Genomic DNA, 18,735 nt, shown 5'->3' with positions numbered 1-18,735 from the left:
GGCCAAATAAGCTCTTATAGTATATGAAAGTTCCAATCTCAAAAGATAATGTACATAATTTATGACCAATCTTTAAAAAAAAAAAAAAATTATAGTTGGCACTTTTTTTCCCCCAAACTAGAGGGGAGATTCGAATTTCAAACCCTAATCACCAAGGTGATACACACTATCATTACTATTCTAACTAGTGGCTCAGGTGTATTATAGTCGGTACTTTCTAAAGGAACACCATTACAATTGGAGCAGCAGAGCTTCATTGGCAAACTAACGCAGTTCTAGGAGCTAACAGCCAGCCGTCAAGAAACAGAGACTTCAGCGGAACCGTTGGTCTGGATTGTATTTTCCATCCCAGCAGAGGGTTCATCTTGCTGAGCTTGTGCCGGCTGCATTTCGGATTTCTTCTTCTCTTTCAGAATCACCTGCTTTGGCATCACCTCCAACAGAAAGCTTCCACCATTCCATACGGCAGCAGAAACCTTGAGAAATTGGAAAATCAAATGCAGCTCATATGATAAGAAGATAGGGACTGTGAGTGCCATGGTAGCCACAGTAAAAACAGCTTGCAGCAGAATGAACATTAACATGCGATTCTGGTCCCCAAGTGAAGCACTTAAGCGCCACCAAAGATTGTTTGCCTTCTGCGCTTTCTTGGAGAGCTCCCTATCAAACAGAGGAGTTGTAAGAAAATTAAACAAACAAGTCAAACTGATAACAATGACCATTACCATTACCAAGAAAGCGACTAATCAGACCAGATGTGTGCCACAACACATTGAGTGAGAGAGAGAGAGAGAGAACCTGTATGAAGTCATTACTTCAGGATCTCTCAACAGTCTCTGTCGACGCAGGACATTGACAATGAGAAAATATAGAGCCTGCCACAGCGAGTAAGCAACTAAAGGAACCAGAAAAAGCCATGTGAGCAGATAGGATTTATCTTCGACGTATGGCCATGAAAAGCGGTGAGAAGTTCCTTCAGGGTGCATGGCTGCAAAAGTCTCAGGATTCCACCATCGAATGGTGAAAAAAACTAGTCCTGAAATAAAATTATTACAGTCAGGAATAACTTGCCAATTCTTTGACTAAAAGGGCTACAAAGTAGAGTATAAATCTCACTCTCACTAAGAGACGCTCAATGTACTAGCTGAAATCAAATATTTATAGATTCACCACGTTAATGAAACATAAAAGGAAGCATAATAGCTCTCAGCAAGTTAGGTATAACTGTATTTATCAGAAGTTACTTCATCTTGATAAGATAGTTGATATCAAGCCATGCTATAAGATTGCATTGGATGTTCCCGACATCTAAATTTTCTAGATTGGAAAATACGTAGATCAAAATTGACATGGTAAACACATAATCTTATGAAATATCACTCAATAAAAGCAGAATTTGAGTGAAAAAAAAATGCAGGATCTTAAATCTTATAGTGTGCTTAAAAGTATCAGCCTCAACAAAAAGACATTACTCTAAATACTAGTTAAAAGATAAATGGGAACCAGAAAGCGTAGTTCTGACTCACCAGGTAAAAGATGGATAAGGACACTAACAAGCTTGTCAACTGAATTAAAAACCAAGCTACAACGCCAAACAATCAGTGCCCAAGCTAACGGCCCCTATAGCAATATTTTGATAACTCATTAAGTAGACAAAATAAATCATATTTTAATCCTTTTAAAGATAACACAAGATTCCTGCCCACCTCGGCAAACGAAAAGCAGACCATGAAAAGCTTTTCGTTCTTTGGATATAGTAGAAGGTGAACCACGAAGATTGTATTTGCATAGTAGCAGAAATCCTGAAACACAAGAACAGTTGTTATTTTACGATTACTCATCTGTAGCAAAGTTATAAATGACATAAGACTTAAAAGTAGAAGCTAAAGAATATGGTGGCTAGAAACATAGTCTTCTAGAAAAAGAAAGCACTCCCAGGCAGGACCGCAGGAGTTCATTTAGAAATTGAGATTGGAAGGGAGGACATACTCGAAATCTAACAGACGTTGAATGTCCCACCATGCTTTTAATGTGACATACTAGAAATAGAAAACTGATACTTGTTTCTTATCTCACACTGGTGGAACATTTTTTGCAGACTAGAGAGATATGACCACTGCAAAATCTTGAACATGGGTCAAATTCATAATAATCTCTTATTTTATAGCAACCAATCTGCTTCATATAGATACGATAGCTTTAAAACCAGTAAAAATCTCAGGTCTTATGTTGTGATTTCAACAAGGTTAACTAATTCACTGTTGCATGACCATGCCAACATGCCTTCTCCCTAATACCTAACACGCGTTCTGCTTGATAGCCAACCGGCCACTGTCATAACTTGATGCTAAAATCGTAAATCCCATAAATGCCAAACAGGAAACAAGCCATGTCTGCCAATAGTATATATAGAATGACCAATTGATATAAAGATACAATAGCTTACGTACACTAAATATGTTATCACAACTTGGCTGAGCTTACCAGAAGATAGTAATGCCACTTCTTGAACCGATAGTATATCCATCGAAGAGGAACAAATATGACATAGAACAAACAGTATACATATGGAATATCTTGGGGTCCTGTATATGGAAAAGCAAACCAAAAGCCAAGTCAATCAATAATTTCAAAGAAGTAATTGTTCTCATATATTCATAAATCATAGTTGTTAAACTCACTTGCTCCCAACAGAAAGCAAAATCCTCCAAACGCAAGAACACCAAAAAGATGAGTCACCTAGACACATTAGAGGAAATGAGAAGAAAGATGATCATATCAGTAAGTTCAAATTAACTGTTTTAGAAATCAAGCCACATTATTCAATAAAAGGGTATACATATTCCATGTAAAAAACAATACAAAGCCTACAATCAAGCACGAAAAACATACCTTGTTAATAAATCTCTCATGTTCCTCAGCTTGCTTGGCAAATTTAACCGCCTGTTTTGATAGAATCTCCTTCGTATGAACCGCTTGTTTGGACAAAATCTCCTTGGTTTGCACCACTTTCTACAACAAAAGAAAATACCCAGATCGTAAAAACCAGTCAAAACCACAAAAACCAAAACCAAACCAAAAAAACCCACCTTCGATGGATCCTTGAATCTCCTCTTCACCTTGTCAAACGAATCCCCATTTGTCTCCACCAAAGCCTCATCGTTGCTCGACATATCTTACCCTTTCTTTTTGTTGCTAATAAAAAATATAGATATTGAACCGAGAGAGAGAGGCGAGCGAGAAGGAAAGGTGGTGGCTTGATATTATTAATAATGGATAAAAAATGGATGTAGTGAAGTGAAGGGTGTCATTAAAGCTCTTATTGATAATGGGTGTGTTTTTTTTTTTTTTTTTTTTTAGAACAATGATCTGATTAGCTTCCCTCCCAAACCACATAAGAGGATCGATGATCACCCATTGGTTTAGCGGATCCGAGAAGATAATTCTATTTCTATTATAAGGCCGTGTTTGCGGGAAACGTTTTTCCCGTGATTCTGGACGCTCTTTTTCGGACAAAAAGGATTTCACAATAAAATAAACAACTAGATATTGATCCACAATATGACGGGCGCACTTTTTTGTTTTGTTTTTCTTTTAGCATACTTTTATTTATTATTCATTATTGTAGTATTTGGAATAGGAGGGCTATAATTATGGCTCAAATTCCCCCACAAAATCATGTTAAATCATTATTATTTTTTAAATGATATATTAGAGTTTAAGAGTTAGAAATTAATATTTAGGATTTAGTGTTTAGATTCAGGGTTTATGATTTAATGTTTACTTTTTTAGTGTTTAGAATTTATAGTTTAGGATTTAGGGTTTAGAATTTAATATTTAAAATTTTTTCCTAAAATCTATATATTCTAACATTATGAACACAAAAATATTTAATCACACATTTTAATTATGATTTAACATAATTTTAGGAGATAATTGGATTCGGAATTGGAATCCCCTAATCCCGGAATATTTAAGGGATACAATTGGCAAATTAATGACAATAACATTAGCAATTATATATTTATAATAATAAACAATTATGTTGAAACCCACATGTGTTTGTTTTAATAAGGATCAAAACACGAGTTATATTATTATATTTATAATATAATAATAAACAACTTGTGATTTCTCTCTCTTGGTAGATGATAAAATCTGGACCGTTCATTTGATGAAATAAATGTCGGCATTAAAAATTGGGAGGGAAAACAGAGCAGCAATGACACGTCCAAATGGAGTAAGTTCGAGGTGTATTTATTTATTTATTTATGCAGTCACATGATGCCACGTGGAGGATAACGTGTGTGCAGCTCCATCTCTTCAATTGTAGAAACGCACGTATTCTTGCCTTACCAGCATCCCCTCCAATGTGCATCCTACGTGGCATTATCTGATCGTTTGCCTGACTCGCCTTTCAAGACGCTTTTGTTGCTTCTAGAAGCAGAAACATAGGGTTAACTTTAAACGCACATTTCCAATCAAAAGAAAATGCACTGAAAATGTCTACTCATGGGATTGAGCCTTTCATCATTTGTGTTTGTTTTTTTAAAGAAAAAAAGCTCCAAACGACAACTTTGGGCCCTGGACTGGTATTGGGTTGGGCTGGACTTATGATATAAGTTCTGGGTTGAGGTTTGAGGCCATGACAGTTTATTGTGCCCTGTAGCCCAAATGACAACGTTGGGCTTTTAATGATGGGCTGATTATTATTTCCGGAGACTGGACAGAATGACAGATAGGTTGGGGCATTATTTTCAATAAATGATGAGTGGGCCCCATCATCACAGAGACCAATGAAATTCCAAAAAAATGCGTGAGACGATGGATATTGTTTGTTTTTTTTTTTCCCGCTTCTTGAAAAATATATATTCCACCCCACAAAGCGTTAGTAAAATTCAATCATGCCCTTCAAGTTTTTCTAGCAAAAAAAAGGGGAGGGTATTACTAACAGCTCTTAACCTCATAGGGCAATTCCAATTTGCCTTAAACAACCAATAATAACGCTCCAGCAAAAGACAAAACATCTATTTTGGCTTAATTCTATTGCTGCCAATACAGTTCTCAATATTACTGTTTGTACAATATATTATTTAATATAGTTCATTCTCGCCCTTCTGTTTGTTTGCTAAACTTATAAATAACTTTTACTATTAACTTATTAATATACCAACCAAATTTTTTTTAGGCGGATGATATAAATTTGGTGCTAATCAACTAATGTTATACCATCACCTTTTTCAATCATTGTTCCAAATGGAGCCTAAATATCTTCTTTGCATAATATAAAGCATGTGGTATAGGTTTAAAAAGTATTCTAATAATAATATATATCATTAATTGTTTCTATAAATCAAACTCATTTATAAATAAAAAATAAATATAGATAAAGAAACAAAAATTCGGCAATAGTTGTTCAATTCCCACATGAGTTTGCACATGAATTTTCATGTGTTTGTTTGACACGTATAATATAATTTACGAGATTATTATATGAGTTTATCCGGTGCATATCATAAAAATACCATTCGAATTTTCAAGTTTGAAAAAAGTTAACAACGACAACCCTAAAAATAGGGCATTGAAATTTACAAAGAAAAAGGGTAACAACAAAATTTTAAAAAGTATGTTGTGGGAAAATAATATTTGTGAAAATACGGGGGTATCCATTGAAAATAGCAGGTATCTTGCTTTGTATCGAGTTATTTTGAAAATTGAAATTGAAAGTCTGGGACAAAGGATCGCAGCAGCGGCAATCCGGAGACAGACTTGGCGAGATAAACTCTCCTAAGACATCGTAATTCTTCTTGCAAGATTTCGAAAATTCAGCTCTCGCTTTTCCTTTTTTTGCTTTGTTTTTTCTCTGTTTTTATTGTTAATAGGAATTTTGAATTCTAGGGAAGGGAGAGACGGCATCTGCAGAATTATTTTGGGTTTTTACTTATGCTTGAAGAAGGGATCTCATTCAGAGGGAGCTTCATCTGGTAATTTTTTAGGGTTTTTTTTTGGTGTGTCTTGATTCAGTTTTCTTATTTGATTGATAAGAGCATGAACATTCTGGCGTAGTTTCATTGAAGAACCAAGGATTGTTGTCTGAAATTAACAATTACATTTTTTGAATCTTCGAGACGAATTGAGAATGGGTTTTTCTTGTTTAATCTAATTGTATATTTGTTTTTTTGTTCATTATGAATGGATTGTGTAAAGACAATGTTTTCAAGAGTTGAAGGTGGGCAGAGGACTTGTGTGGATTCTGCGAATGGGAAGTTATTGAACGAAATCGAAGCTATAAACAGAGCCCGATATGCACAGAAAAACCTTATAAGGACCTCAATCCCTACTTCAAGTAAAACCCATTTGACTGATCCCAAATCAAAGCAAAAATATGGTAGTAATGACCCTTCACAGAAGGACAAGAAGTCTATTTGGAACTGGAAGCCCTTGAAAGCCTTATCGATCGTGAGAAATCGTAGGTTCAACTGCTGTTTCTCTCTCCAAGTCCATTCAATTGAAAATTTGCCTGCAATTTTTGATGATGTGAGTCTGTGTGTGAACTGGAACCGGCGTGATGGAGTTTTGGTGACTCGCCCTGTGAAGGTTTCTCAAGGCATTGCTGAGTTTGAAGAGAAGTTGACACACACTTGTTCAGTTTATGGGAGTAGAAATGGACCACACCATTCGACAAAGTATGAGGCTAAGCATTTCTTGCTCTATGCATCTGTGTTTAGTTCACCAGAAGTTGACTTGGGAAAGCATCGGGTTGATCTCTCAAGGTTGCTACCTCTTACATTGGAGGAACTGGAAGAGGAGAAGAGCTCAGGGGAGTGGACAACTAGTTTTAAATTGTCAGGAATAGCCAAAGGTGCTATCATGCGTCTTAGTTTAGGATATACTGTGATCGGGGATAATCTCACAGCAACAGGCAGTCCTAAAAACATTCCCGAGATTTTGCAGGTAAAGCAAAATAATATGGGTATGATAAAACCAATCAAAAAATTTGGCCCGGGTGATAACAGTAATGTAGTACGCCGTGCTGAGAGTCTTCCCAATATTGTTAAACGGTGTTCTCATGCCACCTCTCAATCTGTAGAGAATATAAAAGATCTTCATAAGGTTCTAGTTGTATCAAAGTCAGAATTCGCAGATTCGATGAACGTGTTATATCAGAAATTCGATGAAGAAAATTTTAGTGCTTTGGTAGATTATAAGCCTGAAATAGATGTGTTAACTGAGCATCTTGAGCCCGTCAAAGCACAAACAGACCCTACATTTGAATCTGGCGAAGAAAATGTTGCCAAGGGATGTGAAGGTAGAGATTTTTCTGTTAGTGAACAGGGGATAGAATTGCCAGCGGAGGAAAAGGTGAACTTGGAGGAACTTACTTTGAAGGCTGCTGAGGTTTCTGTAGCACAAAATGTTGAAGTTGTTGAAACTTGTGCTGTTGTACCGGTAGCCTCTGAAGAAGACACAAAGAAGGATGCTCATTTTGAAGACGATGGTATTCATAGAGACACGCTTATGGTGTATGATTACAATTCCAAAGAGGATGAAATGTGCTCCAAATTAACACTAATGAAAGAATTGGAATTAGCCTTAGATACTGTATCAAACCTGGAAGAAGCGGCTAGAGATTCTCCTGAAGATCAAGGCAGTGACATGGAAGTTAGATTGGATTGTAAGGCAGATAGCTTAGATGATGTTACTGAAACTGTGGCAAGTGAGTTTTTGAGCGTGCTGGGGATTGAGCATAGTCCATTCGGCTTGAGTTCTGAGAGTGAGCCCGAGTCCCCAAGAGAACGCTTGTTAAGAGAATTTGAGAAGGAAACCCTGGCTAGCGGTTATTCTTTATTTAATTTTGATATAGATGACAGAGACCAAGAGACGTGCAGTTATGATGCTCTTGCTGAGTCAGGGTTGGCTAACATTTCAGAGAATTTTGAATTTCCATCCAGTATTCGGTCAGCCGAGGAAGATGATTTTATGGAAACTCAGGCCATGGAGAGCAAAGCCAAGGCCAAAATATTGGAAGACTTGGAGACAGAAGCTTTAATGCGCGAGTGGGGCTTGAACGAGACAGCATTTCAAAGTTCACCGCCTAAGAGCTCTGGCGGCTTTGGGAGTCCGGTTGATCTATGTCCTGAGGAGCCACCTGAATTGCCTCCTCTTGGAGAGGGCCTGGGTTCATTCCTCCAGATAAACAATGGAGGATTTTTGCGGTCTATGAATCCTTCACTGTTCAATAATGCTGGAAATGGTGGGAGCTTGATCATGCAGGTTTCTAGTCCAGTTGTGGTTCCTGCAGAAATGGGCTCAGGTGTAATGGAAATATTACAGCGTTTAGCCTCAGTTGGAATTGAAAAGCTCTCTATGCAGGCAAATAAGCCAATGCCTTTGGAAGATATCACAGGAAATACAATGCAACAAGTAGCTTTGGAGGCTTCAGTGACTTTAGAGGGACCTCAGAGGTTTGTGAGTTCAGTTAATTTAAGCAACTGCTTTTAAGGAATTAGAAGCACATGCTAATTTTCTGTTTTTTTCTTTTGGATTTTTTTCTCAATTTTTATAGTATTTCATTGATACAGGCATCATTTGCAGCAGCATGAATTAGAGGTTGGGGAAGGTGCAACTGGGGGACAAAAGAGAGTGAAAGGACGACAAAGGACGACCATCTGCTCCCAAGTATAATAGAAGTTCAAACTCCGTTGGGAATGAGATTGGCTCAGAATTTGTCTCTCTCGAAGATCTTGCTCCTTTGGCAATGGATAAAATTGAAACACTTTCACTTGAAGGGTTAAGAATACAATCTGGCTTGTCAGGTGAGGATGCGCCTGCGGATATTAATTCACAGTCTATTGGGGAGATTTCAGCCCTCAAGGGCAAGGCGGTTGACAGCAGTGGCTTCCTTGGATTGGAGGGAACTGCAGGACTGCAGTTGTTGGACATGAAGGAAACCTGCGATAATGTTGATGGATTAATGGGTCTATCGCTAACTCTTGATGAATGGATGAGGCTGGATTCTGGTGAAATTGACGATGAAGAGCAGATCAGTGAGCGAACTTCCAAAATCCTGGCTGCCCATCATGCTGCATCCTTCGACGTGATGCGTGGAGGCACGAAGGGAGAGAGAAAACGGGGAAAAGGATCTAGCAGAAAGTGTGGTTTGTTGGGGAATAACTTCACTGTTGCACTCAGGGTGCAACTTCACGATCCCCTTAGAAACAATGAATCAGTTGGTACACCAATGCTCGCCCTCATTCAAGTCGAGAGAGTGTTCGTCCCGCCAAAGCCTAAGCTATACAGCAAAGTTTCAGAGCTAAGAAATGACAATGAAGAGGATGATGAGACCGACGGAGTGGTGAAGGAGGTAAAGGAGGACATGAAGGACTCGACTTTGAAAGAAGTCATTCCTCAGTTCAAAATTACAGAAGTCCATGTTGCTGGGATGAAGAATGAACCTAGCAGGAAAAAGCTGTGGGGCACCTCAAGCCAACAGCAGTCTGGTTCCCGTTGGCTGCTTGGTAATGGGATGGGGAAGAGCAATAAGCACCCAATCTTAAAATCAAAGGTTGCTTCTAAATCTGAACCTTCAGTGACAACTAAAGCTCAGCCTGGTGATACATTGTGGAGCATCTCCTCTCGAGTTCATGGAAATGGGACCAAATGGAAGGAATTAGCTGCCTTGAATCCACATATACGGAATCCCAATGTCATTCTCCCTAATGAAACAATCAGGTTGCGCTGAGTTGAGCATGTTTTTGTAATCTCTTTAAAGAAATTGTAACAGATTTATATCCATATTCGAAATGAAATAGATGACTTAGAATCCATACTGTCAAACAACCAACATTTTTTTTCTCCCAAATATCAAGTCAGCTGAATAACGAAGTATCAATACACATGCTCTGCCAACATGGCAAAATTTGGAAAACCTACCTGACTGATAAACAAGTTAGCGGACTCACCCACCGAAGAATTACAAAGAGGTGAGGAACTGAGGATTGCATTTCTTCCCTCATATGTCAAGGTCTTGCTCTCTTGTTGCTGCAAGAGGGGCATTTGTATTGCTTAATGTGCTCCGCCCTTGCAGGAGTAATCTTCACACATTTACCATGAAACCACTTCTCACAAATGTCGCAACAAATCCAAAACTCATCTGAAGCATAGTTCTCCCCACAAGCACCACACAGTGTCTCCCCATGCTCCTCATCTTCTTCTTCATCCAATCCCTCGTCATCATCCTTCAGCTGCATCTTTGCATACTTGCCAGGTTCAGATCCTCGCTGTCATGGTTAACAATCACTCAAGATTTAATGCATGAGACAAGTAAATGGTGACAAATTAATGATACCTACAACTGCATCAATTATAACAAATATGGCCCCCAAACATGAGTCAAAAAAGTGGTAATGTCTTAACTTAGTCACAACAGTCACTGTTGACCAGGCATCAGACAAGATAGCATTCACATCCACTAGTAGTAATGACTTATTAATACAGCAAAATAGAGGAAGCTTATACGGCCAAAGAATAAGAAAGATGAACTTAAAACAAATCTTATCACAATGGGGAAGCTATATGATTGTACCCCTCTAGCGCTCGACTTTGATTTGATGCTGCTGTGATTTGAAACTGACGATTTCTCCTTCAACTGTTTCTTCACATTACCAGTCACAACCTCAAATATCGAAGGGACCTCATTTATCATGTTGAAGAGTTTTTTCCTGCATCAGAATTCATTTTATTACATAGACCAGAACCAGTGTGAATGACTATCTAGGCTTGCTAAACTGAAAATTACCATCATAAAAAGAATTATATACCTATCAGCTTTATCGAAACCAAACCTAGCACCAAAGTAGAAGGCGACAGCAAGTAACCAAGCATCACTGTGAACAGCAACCAGAGACAACCAATCGTTTTCTTGCATCCCATCTCTAGCAAAGTTAATACCTAAAGCAGGCTCCGGGAGCTCCGGAGGGACTTCTTCGGCAGGTAAATTAACTTCCCATTGCTCAGTTGGGACTCCGTACAGGCAAAGGTTTTCCTTATCTACACCGATAGATCACAATCTAATTAATAGATAGACACAGGGAATCCACATAAAATCAAGTTACATATTTAGGTCCAGAAAAAAGAGTAACCTTTTACTTAAGTTCTACATAAATTGGTAATACACAATCAAAATCATATATTGAAAGGAAGCCAGGATATTCTTTACTATATGATAAATTAGAGTAACATGATCTCACTCTATAGTATAATATTGTGAAAATAAAGTACAGACAGAGAGAGGGATATAGCAATGGTTGCAAAGTATTGGACCGCCATGTAAGTGCTTAAGACATATTCCCTTCAGAGTTCAGATGCAGGCAAACTATGCATCAGACTTGTTTTTACAGCCTTTCTAAAAACAGAGAGAACCCAGCGAAGACTACTGATAGACCAGGATGATTAAACTACATTTCGCACCAACTGAGCACTAAAGATTGTCTATGATATAATGCTTTAGTCCTTAAATTCAATATTTCATCCAATAATAATCTTTTTCCTCACTTAGAATCAAGAGAATTTAAAATTTTCAGCCCACAGAACAACTAAATCCATTTTTACAATCAGGTTCAGAAAAAACCCAGAATAGACAAAGTAGAGTCTTATAGGCGGTTGAAATTTATGAGAACAAATCAAACCTAATTAGGGGTTAAGATGAACAACCAGGAATATAAACAAAATTTTCCAATACCTGCGCTTAAATATTTGAAAACTGTGCATGCATTTGACTTGGATTTACTACAATCCCCCACGAGATTTAACCGCGGCAAAAAATTAAGTAAACACAAAAATTCAGCGAGACAGAGAGAGATAGAGCAGTAGAAAGAGAGAAAAAAGAAAACCCAACCAGGATTGCACTGCCGATAAAATTCTTCAACATCTGTGAAACAAACAACGAACAAAAAAGGAACTCGTCAGGAAATTAACTGCGAAAAACGACAATGTCACAACGAAAACAAAATCTCTAAAACCCAAACCCGAAAAGAAAGGATATGCGTAAGGAACTTGAGGAAAATAAATGACAGGGACAGACCAGTAGTCAAGGCTTTGACGATGCCAGCACGGCGGCCCCTGAAGTCTCTGAAAACCTCTTCAACGGTACGAGGGTTGTACTGTGCTCCGCCGTCCATGGCAGTACAGAGAGTAGCAGACTTTGAAGACGAAGAAAGAAACAGAAAACGTAACGGTCTCGAGGGCTAATAATGGAAATAAGGGGTCTGAGAGAAGAGCGAGCAGAGACTTGAGAGTAGTCGCAGGAGTAGAGAAAGAGGGGATAGAGTTGAACAAAGACTGATTGGGACTTCCTTGGTGACTCTTACCCAAAAGAGAGAATTAAAATAAACGACTTTTTATTGTATAAAGCAGCTTACTTTGCAATTCAATAATTAAAATAAACTAATAAATGGGAGATGTATCTAGTCATTGCAGTTGATTTAAAATTAGGTTTTCTTGTTATCTCAATTCCTCTCTCTCGACTCTATCAAATCCAAGGCTTTCTTCGCTTTGTTGATTCGTCGGGACCTCAAATTCTTAGCAGCACTGGAAAATTTGGATATGAATGTCCACCGTTTATGGACCGGAGTTGAAGTTCCATATTCGGATTTCACTTTTGAGTAAAAAAATTGCGTCGCCTTACCGGAATGGAAAATCCGTGGAACAACCAGGTCGGCAATACTCTCTCCACTTCGAATCTGAAAAAATAGTAGTTCTTGGCTTTCCCATGGACTTTGATCTTCCATGGCGGCTGCTTCTCCGCTTGCATTTTTCAGTGAAGAGAGCATGGCATCCCAGGTGAAAAATAATAAAACGGTGGGCTAGTATGACTTTGGCGGAGAAACTAACGGTAACACTGGCCTATAATAAAGACCGTACGATTTTTTTCCCCCCTAAAATCCAACGGTTAAAGTTGCCATTGAAAGTTGACATGGACATTACAAAGTTTTAAGGAATAACCCTTCTGTAACAAACATGTAGCATAACAACGAAAGTTAAAAGTTACGAAGCCAAGGATGAATTGCCTGACGGTGAAATGTCCCTTCTCACCGCACAACGGAAGCACAATGCTGCATTCCACTGCTGCTGATGCGCCTAGTGCCTTGCATGCCTCCACCCATGGAAGGCGAGAAGCCTGAGAACCTGTGATCATGCTGTCGAAAAAGGACCTCACCATCAGAGACGGAGACACTCGTGATGTTTGAGCAACCTGCATTCGAAACACATTCTGCCATTTCTGACTGACAGTTTTGGAACCCGGACATTTCCTTCTTTTGATGCAAGTGAACGCTATCTGAGACCGAGACGCAAGGCATGGTGGGAGATGTATTGGAAGATTGTTGTGGCTTTTTTGTGCTAAGAAAGCGTCCACCAGATCCTCTAACCCTATTCAATGCATGACGATGCCGAGATTCATGAAGGTAGGGCTGTGAATAAGTGAAAGTACTCAACTCAGCAGATCACATTATTCCATGCAGATAAAGATATAATTTGGTAACAAAATCTACGATGCTAGCTGCTCATGATGATGATAGGTGTAATACTTTCGAAGTAAATTGTTGTGTGAGATTCTTGTTCTCAAAAAACTATCAATCTTTGAAGGCCTCAAACATGAATTTAAGTAGTTGAGATTCTCCAAAACTTCTAATGGGGTTACTTCTCCATATATATTACTAAATGCAAAGATAAGAGCTGAAACAAAAGATAATTCAGCATAAAGAATACCTTCCGATCTTTAAGTAGTTTGTTTTGAGCCTCAAGCTTCGCCCGTGACTGTCTCCTTCTGAGAATTCCACGATATTGTTTTGCATTTACATAAATGGGAGCATCATCAGCAAGATCAAGAGGCAGTGGGACTCGCGCAGATGCCATCTCAACTATCTGAGCTCCTAGCTGGGGCTGAATCTAGTTCATTTCCGATTCCAATACAATTAAAAGCAGTAAGATCACCCAAAAAAAAAGTATTAAGTACACAAAGCAAGATCACCCAAAAAAAAAGTACTAAGTACACAAAGCGCAGATTTAACATTCAAGGGTTCAGTGTTCAAATCAGTCTACATGACAATACATAGAGCATTAGAGTCCCATTTTAGCAGAAAGGACGGTAAGGACCTATAATTCATTTCTTTTGATAAGCCAAGTTTTCTATTATCATTATTAGCAACCTTTCCCTAGTTTAAGTCTTAAAGAGTAAGCTATCATTAGGCCAAGAGCTCCTCGTTTAGGAACTATAATTCATTAATATTCACTGGCATCAGTACAATAAAAGTACCTGCATTGTCACCGGAGAAATAAACTTCATGGACGGACGTGCATAATTTTTAACTCTAAATGGGTAGAATTAAAAACACTATGTAAACGATATTTCACATAGTTATTGCATGGCAAACAATAGCATTGCAAAAACAATACTCTAAAGAGAACTTACGATAGCCTGTGGTCCATATGGAGTAAATAAACTGCCATAGTAAGCATTTGCATAAGCATAAGGAACCTGAGCCTGAAATGGAGGAAGAAGAAAAGTTTAAAACCAAACTGACAGGCAGAATGCTAATAAGTAACAACAGCCCAACTAACCATTGAATTTTGATAATCAACTTGAGCAGGATTGACAGCAGCAGTGTCTCGAGTACTCAAATAAGGAGCTAGCTTCATTTGACCATCCACCATTTTGTCGCAACTTCCGTTTTGAACTGAGAGCAAGGGAGAATAATTAACCACTGTTTGGCTAGCATATCAATATACCAGTGCAGTAAACCTGTAAAAGTTTATGATTGGTGTTGTTTCGACAATTAACTAAGGTAGCCCAAATAGAATTGCAAATCATTCCTAGCTGTAAAAAAAAGGGACTATTGACATGATGGGAAAGAATTCACTCGGTACAACTTTGTGGAAGAGTGACATATTAGTGATACGAAGATCCCCTAATAAGATCTTAAGCCTCCAAAACGAGATGCATATTTGGATTATGCTTTTCTAAGAAGATCTGGTATAAGTTGATAAACCGCCCAAGGGACTTACATTCCAATCGATTTAAAAGATATAGCAGGTAACATTTCGTTAAATAGACACCATGAGATAGTTTCTGGGAAAAATAAAAATAAAGGAGAGGTCAACATTAGATCTACAAAGAAAACATGATGTATGATATCAAAGATGGAAAATACAAGAATGCATGCACATTGTACATAAATATACAAAATGTTATAAGTAGAAATAAAAGAGGAACAAAGTTGAAGAGTAACCTGTTTAAGGAAAAGAGAAATACGGATGTAAGACAATGAAAAAGATGAATCAATAGCCTATGCTAGGAAACAGTTGCATTGCAAAGTACATTCAGATAGCTTTCCTCAACTAAATATTAGGATTTCAGACACATATCTAATTATATATACCAGACTCTGAGGAAATGCTTTGATCTTGAGAATTGGCTTGTCCCACACCACCAATTTTATCACTAGAAAATCCAATTGATTGAGTCGCGGATGAATCTTGGTCTGGAAGTTGAAGACCTAAATGCTTTGCCTCATGACGAAGTTGGGATGAAGATTCCACTTTCAAGCTTGTGCTCCCGGATGACCATGGAATATGCTGTTCATTGGAGGTCCACCGTGAAGGGTAACTAACAGCAAAATGTGGCACTGAGAGGACAGACCTTTGACCAAAGCTTTCCTCGGGAAGGTTTTGAACTCGAGTAGACATCTAATTCATCCAATTCCAAAGGTGATGCAAATTCCACAAGATTCTTAACAATACAAAGATTCGTTTGGGCTCCCTTTGAAAGAGCTATTCAAGGAAGACAAAAGAATAGAAGATGGGTGATACCATCTCCGTCACTCAAGTATGTTCACAAATGTACAGCCTATAGATCCATAAATTCATGTAAGTAACTAAATGGCAAAACTCGAAAAAGACGGAAATTGAATACAAAAAAACTCAAAATAAGTTGATTTCACACAATCAAGTAATCAAATCCAATACATGTTCAGTACATTGAAAAAACAATGTCAAAAGAAAATTAGATGGACTTGAGAGTAAGCTCGTTTGAGCAGCCATAAATTCACAAATCTAATCAAGCAAATACAAAAGGATAAACCCAACATCACTCCACAAGTAAAACGTGTTTTGTCAAATAAAATGAAAGCACAATGTTGTGTCCCTACCATTGAATTATAGCTGAAGGATGAAATCGAAGAAGTGATGATAGTTGACAAACGAAAACTTGAATTTTTACTAAAGTCCCTTGAACTTGCACTCAGCAAATATAACCATTGACCAAAATTACACACGAAACTGAAGTTACTGAACCATGAAACAAGGTAAAGTAATAACTAATATTTCATCTTATCAACAAAACAAAACTATTAAGGCTATTACATCTTGTGGTCATACACTTCAATTATCTTAAGAAAACTCAACACAAGTGATTCAAACATTTATATGTCTTCAAGGATTGAGTTCTCAATTAATTTTGTAAATTTCCTCCAATAGAAAAATCAAATTAATTAGAAATCAACGACTAAGTTGGAGAAGGAGAGATACAAAGTTAATACCACCCTCAAATAAGTATATCCATTAAACACTTTTTTTTTGGTAAGCGCATATCCATTAAACACTTTCACTAGACCAAAGAGTTTCCTGTTAGACGTGTGATACCAAAGCATTATAAAATGATACTATAGACCTACATAGCAAAAGTATCATAGATTTATTTGAAATGTAAAACAAACTCATCAGAGCATGAGATAACACATTGACAACTTGACAAATCAAGTCACTTAATGAAAAAAGAACACCTGCACCATGGTGAGCACATTACAACCTGTGACTTCATCATACAATAGGAAATTATTCCGCACATCCTGCACCAGTCAATTAAACCCCTGTAGTTCTCACCATTCTATGTAGCTGCTGATATTAGCTAATTTAGTTTAGACAACAGTTAAAACGCTCAGATTCATAGTCTGGAGTAGTCACAAAGTCTATATAAGCAATTCTTCCCTCCAAGCAAAGAAGAAAACTAACAACTGTATTAATAGGCCTATCAAGAGAGGCTTGACAAGTATTTTCAATTGCATAATATGCAACAAAGTAGCAACTCTTGACTGCGAGTCAAAGAGCCAGTGGAAACCCTAGTTTTTGAAGAACTAAGAGGCATTTCTGTCCACATGCAAGAATGCAAAAATGGGGACAAAAGCCTAACAGAAACCGACAACTTGTTACTTGAGAGTCTTCGAGAAGTCAATCAATCAGATACAAACTAACCAACCAACAAATCAGGTAATCAAGTATCCTTGCCTATAATCATTCCAGAGACTGAAATACCATAACCCAAAACCTTGGCAGAAATTGCCAGAACTGTCAACAGCAAATACCCAGGAGGCCATGACAATAAGTAAAAAGAGCGACAAGGGAAAGTTAGTTACCCTACATAGATTGAAGAAGACAGAGACAATCAATATAAAACCCAAATGCAGCAAAAGATCCATTCACCCAAAGAGGAAAAAAGCAAAACAAGGACCACAAGGTCCACAACCAAAACTCAAGAAACTAAAAAACCCGGACCAACTGTTGCAAGTTGCAACTACTTTCCCATGTTCATAATCAACAAAGATGATCACAAACTGCACATACAATAAAAAAACAGCACTAAAGCAAACAAACCCACTTAGATCCTATACCCATAACTGAATAACAACACAAAAGTAGGAATAGGAAAAACCAAAGATGAGATAAAAAGGTGAAGTGCTTGAGGATAAGTAAAAAAGAAGAAGCAAAAACCAGTAAGAGAGAGACCTTTGGGATCTGGTTAGGCAAGAAGAAGCTGTAGGGGAGATCTTGGGCATGTCTCCTACCTTGAAACTCCTCTCTCTCTCTCTCTCTCTCCACCCTTGGTTTTTGGTTTTGCTGTGATAAGTAACACATAGACTTCTACAATTCTTAAATATTATTAAAAAAAAAAACTCAACCACCACCGTTTATTGTTTTTATTCATTTAACGTCTTTTTCTTTTGTGGCCCCACTGCTTCCTCTCTCCCAAACAAGGCCTTATCCTTTTGGCTCTATTCACTACCTCGCCATCAGCCGCCCTTCCCTGTATATTGCTTCCCCACGCGAATTTTGGTCACGCCTTCCCGTGATTGGTCGTATAATTCACGCTCTCTATCTGTAATCAGTAATCACAATTTAAATGACTAATGATAGTATATAATTTCCCACATTTATTGTTTTTAATTTCTAAATTGCCACACATCCACCTCTCAGGCTCGCACCGCAAAAGTCAGGAAAACGACAAATTTAGTCCCGTATATGAATTCTCTAAAATGCCCCTAAGTTTTTTTTCTTTGTTTTTTAAAAAATATTGCTGCTCTGGTCATCTCTTTCACCCAATTAAAGACCACCCACCAACCTACCATGGTTTTTCTAATCAAATTTGGACAGCCTTTATGAATAAAGCCTTGATATGCTAAAATATGACCAGCAAGCATAATTGAACGCTACCATTTTCTTTCGCTCAAGCAATGTAAGATTGTAGTACCAAGCAACTACAAAGATGAATTAATACTTAATGACTTCAACAAGTAAAGAAACAGTGTTGGGCAGAAAAGAGAGTGTTAAAGCAGTTAAGCTGTTAAGTCATTATTTCCTCCGATTTCTCCTCTTTGTCATCCACATCACTTGCTGCAGCAACAA

At 37.9% G+C, this 18,735-nt stretch overlaps 3 protein-coding genes and 1 pseudogene across 4 annotated transcripts; 1 reads left to right on the top strand and 3 right to left on the bottom strand.

Annotated features, from left to right (window-relative positions):
* Window positions 1–85: 85 nt before the first annotated feature.
* LOC119997699 (glycerophosphocholine acyltransferase 1-like) lies at window positions 86–3,341 on the bottom strand. Its single transcript, XM_038844872.1, has 8 exons — window positions 3,090–3,341; window positions 2,893–3,012; window positions 2,682–2,739; window positions 2,485–2,585; window positions 1,707–1,802; window positions 1,527–1,620; window positions 799–1,036; window positions 86–660 (listed from the first exon to the last, which is right to left on the bottom strand). The coding sequence occupies exons 1-8, from the start codon at window positions 3,171–3,173 to the stop codon at window positions 297–299; spliced, it is 1,155 nt and encodes a 384-aa protein (XP_038700800.1). The 5' UTR covers window positions 3,174–3,341; the 3' UTR covers window positions 86–296.
* A 2,330-nt stretch (window positions 3,342–5,671) lies between these two features.
* On the top strand, window positions 5,672–9,825 carry LOC119996558 (annotated as a pseudogene).
* Window positions 9,826–9,830: 5 nt separating this feature from the next.
* LOC119996557 (PHD finger protein ALFIN-LIKE 4-like) lies at window positions 9,831–12,369 on the bottom strand. Its single transcript, XM_038843234.1, has 5 exons — window positions 12,083–12,369; window positions 11,897–11,929; window positions 10,821–11,049; window positions 10,586–10,721; window positions 9,831–10,280 (listed from the first exon to the last, which is right to left on the bottom strand). Exons 1-5 carry the CDS (start codon window positions 12,177–12,179, stop codon window positions 10,020–10,022), a joined length of 756 nt encoding a protein of 251 aa, XP_038699162.1. The 5' UTR covers window positions 12,180–12,369; the 3' UTR covers window positions 9,831–10,019.
* Window positions 12,370–12,887: 518 nt separating this feature from the next.
* LOC119996556 (nuclear transcription factor Y subunit A-3-like) lies at window positions 12,888–17,956 on the bottom strand. 2 transcript variants are annotated; one of them, XM_038843232.1, is made up of 6 exons: window positions 17,839–17,956; window positions 15,438–15,904; window positions 14,620–14,735; window positions 14,471–14,542; window positions 13,768–13,947; window positions 12,888–13,469 (listed from the first exon to the last, which is right to left on the bottom strand). In XM_038843232.1, exons 2-6 carry the CDS (start codon window positions 15,742–15,744, stop codon window positions 13,089–13,091), a joined length of 1,056 nt encoding a protein of 351 aa, XP_038699160.1. In that variant the 5' UTR covers window positions 15,745–15,904; window positions 17,839–17,956; the 3' UTR covers window positions 12,888–13,088. The 2 variants fall into 2 exon arrangements, with proteins under 2 accessions (XP_038699160.1, XP_038699161.1); XM_038843233.1 differs by having other exon boundaries at window positions 15,438–15,664; window positions 17,839–17,937.
* Between the last annotated feature and the right edge of the window lie 779 nt (window positions 17,957–18,735).

This window comes from Tripterygium wilfordii, chromosome 4, assembly GCF_013401445.1.
Source record: "Tripterygium wilfordii isolate XIE 37 chromosome 4, ASM1340144v1, whole genome shotgun sequence".
NCBI lineage: Eukaryota > Viridiplantae > Streptophyta > Magnoliopsida > Celastrales > Celastraceae > Tripterygium > Tripterygium wilfordii.
The sequence above is the reverse complement of the archived record's forward strand: the minus strand, read 5'-3'. Positions and strand labels throughout refer to the sequence as shown.

Bases quoted from the DNA above. Each gene is read 5' to 3' on its own strand.
- LOC119997699 (XM_038844872.1), bottom strand. From the start codon at position 3,173: ATGTCGAGCAACGATGAGGCTTTGGTGGAGACAAATGGGGATTCGTTT. The intron at 1,037-1,526 runs GTGAGTCAGAAC...ATTTTATTTCAG, and splicing joins CCTTATCCATCTTTTACCTG to GACTAGTTTTTTTCACCATT. The intron at 661-798 runs GTTCTCTCTCTC...TCTGTTTGATAG, and splicing joins GAAGTAATGACTTCATACAG to GGAGCTCTCCAAGAAAGCGC.
- LOC119996557 (XM_038843234.1), bottom strand. From the start codon at position 12,179: ATGGACGGCGGAGCACAGTACAACCCTCGTACCGTTGAAGAGGTTTTC. The intron at 10,722-10,820 runs GTATATAATTCT...ATTCTGATGCAG, and splicing joins GGTTTCGATAAAGCTGATAG to GAAAAAACTCTTCAACATGA. The intron at 10,281-10,585 runs GTACAATCATAT...TAACCATGACAG, and splicing joins CAAAGTCGAGCGCTAGAGGG to CGAGGATCTGAACCTGGCAA.
- LOC119996556 (XM_038843232.1), bottom strand. From the start codon at position 15,744: ATGTCTACTCGAGTTCAAAACCTTCCCGAGGAAAGCTTTGGTCAAAGG. The intron at 14,543-14,619 runs GTTAGTTGGGCT...CCTCCATTTCAG, and splicing joins TTGATTATCAAAATTCAATG to GCTCAGGTTCCTTATGCTTA. The intron at 13,470-13,767 runs GTATTCTTTATG...ACTTATTCACAG, and splicing joins AACTACTTAAAGATCGGAAG to CCCTACCTTCATGAATCTCG.